This window comes from Mizuhopecten yessoensis, unplaced genomic scaffold (assembly GCF_002113885.1).
Source record: "Mizuhopecten yessoensis strain PY_sf001 unplaced genomic scaffold, ASM211388v2 hete_36093862, whole genome shotgun sequence".
NCBI lineage: Eukaryota > Metazoa > Mollusca > Bivalvia > Pectinida > Pectinidae > Mizuhopecten > Mizuhopecten yessoensis.
Genome location: NW_018483802.1, coordinates 1 through 2,575, shown reverse-complemented (window position 1 = coordinate 2,575; position 2,575 = coordinate 1). Strand labels below are relative to the sequence as shown.

Genomic DNA, 2,575 nt, shown 5'->3' with positions numbered 1-2,575 from the left:
TGCTTAAATGAATATCATGAAAGTAAACAAAATCTAACAAAAGTATGATAGTATTAAATAATGTTTATACAAAAGCTCCTATCATAGACAGTATTGGCCATTTAATATTACCAAATTCTGTCTGAAGTTTGGTGGCTAAAGCGATTTTGGTTATATGTTAGAAAGTCTACCCTCTGGGTTTCAAATTTGTGGCAAAAACCCAGAAGGTTCTTGTCCCTCATTGAGTATTCTTTTGAAAGACAGCATGTCGCAAAATTTGGAATGGAAATGCTGCGACTTTCCTTCTGAAAGCTTTTTTCCTTTGATTAAGCTATGGAAGCTGTCAACTCATGAAAATAGTGACGACAGTTTTGACTCCACCTAGATGATCTGAATAAGGTGTGACGGAAACTGTTTCACATTTATTTGTACTTCAGGTGGATTGGTGATCGCTCCATTGTTGGAATGGCTTCGGTTCCACTTCCAGACGGGAGAACAAATGTTTCTGGAAATTATCCGAGAAGAACAGCCAGAGCACCACCCACTCTACTGGGACACGGTAAGCGATTTGGACATCAAAATCAAGAGTTTGAGTTGTAGACATCGAGTCACGACAGACATGTGTTGTATTCACATTTACTGAATTATGATGTATATCTGTCTTGTAACAGATGCATAGTTCATTTCCATGTTATCCGAGAAAACATATTGACTTATATTGTAAAATTCAGTCCTGAGACGGAGGACAGGAGAACCAACAAGAGAACTTCACTTCATCGATAGAGCAAGACAATGTGTACCGTAGGTATAGGTATAAGGTCAACAATAACAGCAAACCAGTGAACGCTTTAATAGTATACAGTTCAATATTCATGTATTGAACACCAAAAGTTTGTCCATTATATATCATATGACTATAAGTATGCCTGTAGTGTTGTTGTTATAGCGTGTTGTAGATAGTTGTAACAGCGTTATTACCCGAGCTGTAATTTTTACCTTGGCCCTGTAAGGTTGCATACCATTGTTCAGATGACAGCTGCCGTGCTAGTCGAAAACATAAAAGCGGTAAATAAAATACCGAATCTAGATGTTGTTGCTCCATCTTTTTCATTCTTTCTATTGACTTGTACTATTTCTGACACCCTTCTGACTTATTTTTACGTTGTTTCAAGTGTCAACTCTGAAACAATCTGAATTACCCCAGAAATGTATGTTGTTCTCCAGATGTTCTAGAAAGATTCTTTATGCTGTGGTCTGTGTCACCTAGGAGACAAATGTTCACCACAGAGAAATATTTGTCAATATTGTATGCTTATGCTGTACCAAAGAGGTTTTGGCTTATATCTATATAATTCTGTGTCGTCCCACAGAAGTTGTGCCATTTGCCATTTTTCCGTGTAACCCCGGAGGGGTTTTAGTTTACATTGTATTTCCGTGTCGTCTCAGATCTATCGCTTAGTCCTCCAAGGCCAGGCGGACCATGTGCGCCGGCTACTGTCTCTCCACTCCTCGAAACACAGCAAGGCTTTCAGCAGTATGGACGAACTCCTCAAGAAAATGCCACAGCACACGGTAAGTTGACAGTAAATACATGTATATGATTAAGCTTAAACAGTTGAAGCCTTTGTACTAAATGTAAGAAAACCTTAATAATATTGACGAAAAAGCAATCTCTGAGCAGTCAAACGATTCTGGTTTCCTGGCAACTATGTGATCGTTGTCATTCTGGTTTACAGCAGCTGTTTCGAGGCCACTCCATCGCAGAGTTCGACATGAAATGGCGACATTGGCGGGACGAATGTGAGCGAAGATTGGAAGAGGGAGAGTTTTCATCATACGGAAATTTGGAAACAATTGGAAAGGTAATGTAGAAATCATTGTAAAGTTTAGTGAGTTATTGAGGCTGTGCATTACTCGGTGTCAGTGAAGTCTCATTAAACCTCCCACCTTTGTTTCCACTTTAAAGCATTGCCACATAGAAGACCATTTTACATATCCTTCCTTAACCATGTTCTTCGTGTTCTGCTTAAATGTTATGTTTAGAGCTACTAGAAGATGCATACTGCCTGCCCAAGCATTGACTCTATAGCTGTCAAATAGTTTCACCTGTGTGTACTCTGTACTTAAACACACATCTATTTGTAAGGTCAAAGGTTAAGGTCATGATTTCTGGTAGGCACACATTATAGGCAAGGAAGTGCAAAGGTTATTTATCCAATCTTATTTAAATTTGGCACTTGTGATTTGGTATGGTCAGAAGATGAAAGGTGAAGGTCATGGCTGACAGTTAAGTCTTTAAATAACCTTTACAAATATATTTTGCAAGATAAAATATTATTGTCCAATAGCTACGATGTACCTACCATAATGCATTAATTGATTTTGTTATTGTCTATGTACCAATGTAAATATTTCTGTAAGTCATAACTAGAATAATGTATTGGTATACATTGTACCATAATACATAACTTCAGCTTTTAATTGTGCAGAAATTAGGTTTAGCATATATACCAATAAATATAATGCTTTATCACAACCTATTTCGTAAGTTGTCTCAAAGCGGTTCACAAATAATTATCCATGGTTATAGGGCCTT

The 2,575-nt window shown here is 37.6% G+C and overlaps 1 protein-coding gene across 1 annotated transcript; it reads left to right on the top strand.

The window, feature by feature from the left end:
* Positions 1-393: 393 nt before the first annotated feature.
* Positions 394-2,101, top strand: LOC110444322 (nuclear pore complex protein Nup85-like). Its single transcript, XM_021488708.1, has 3 exons — positions 394-538; positions 1,426-1,551; positions 1,716-2,101. The coding sequence occupies exons 1-3, from the start codon at positions 479-481 to the stop codon at positions 1,848-1,850; spliced, it is 321 nt and encodes a 106-aa protein (XP_021344383.1). The 5' UTR covers positions 394-478; the 3' UTR covers positions 1,851-2,101.
* Positions 2,102-2,575: the final 474 nt, after the last annotated feature.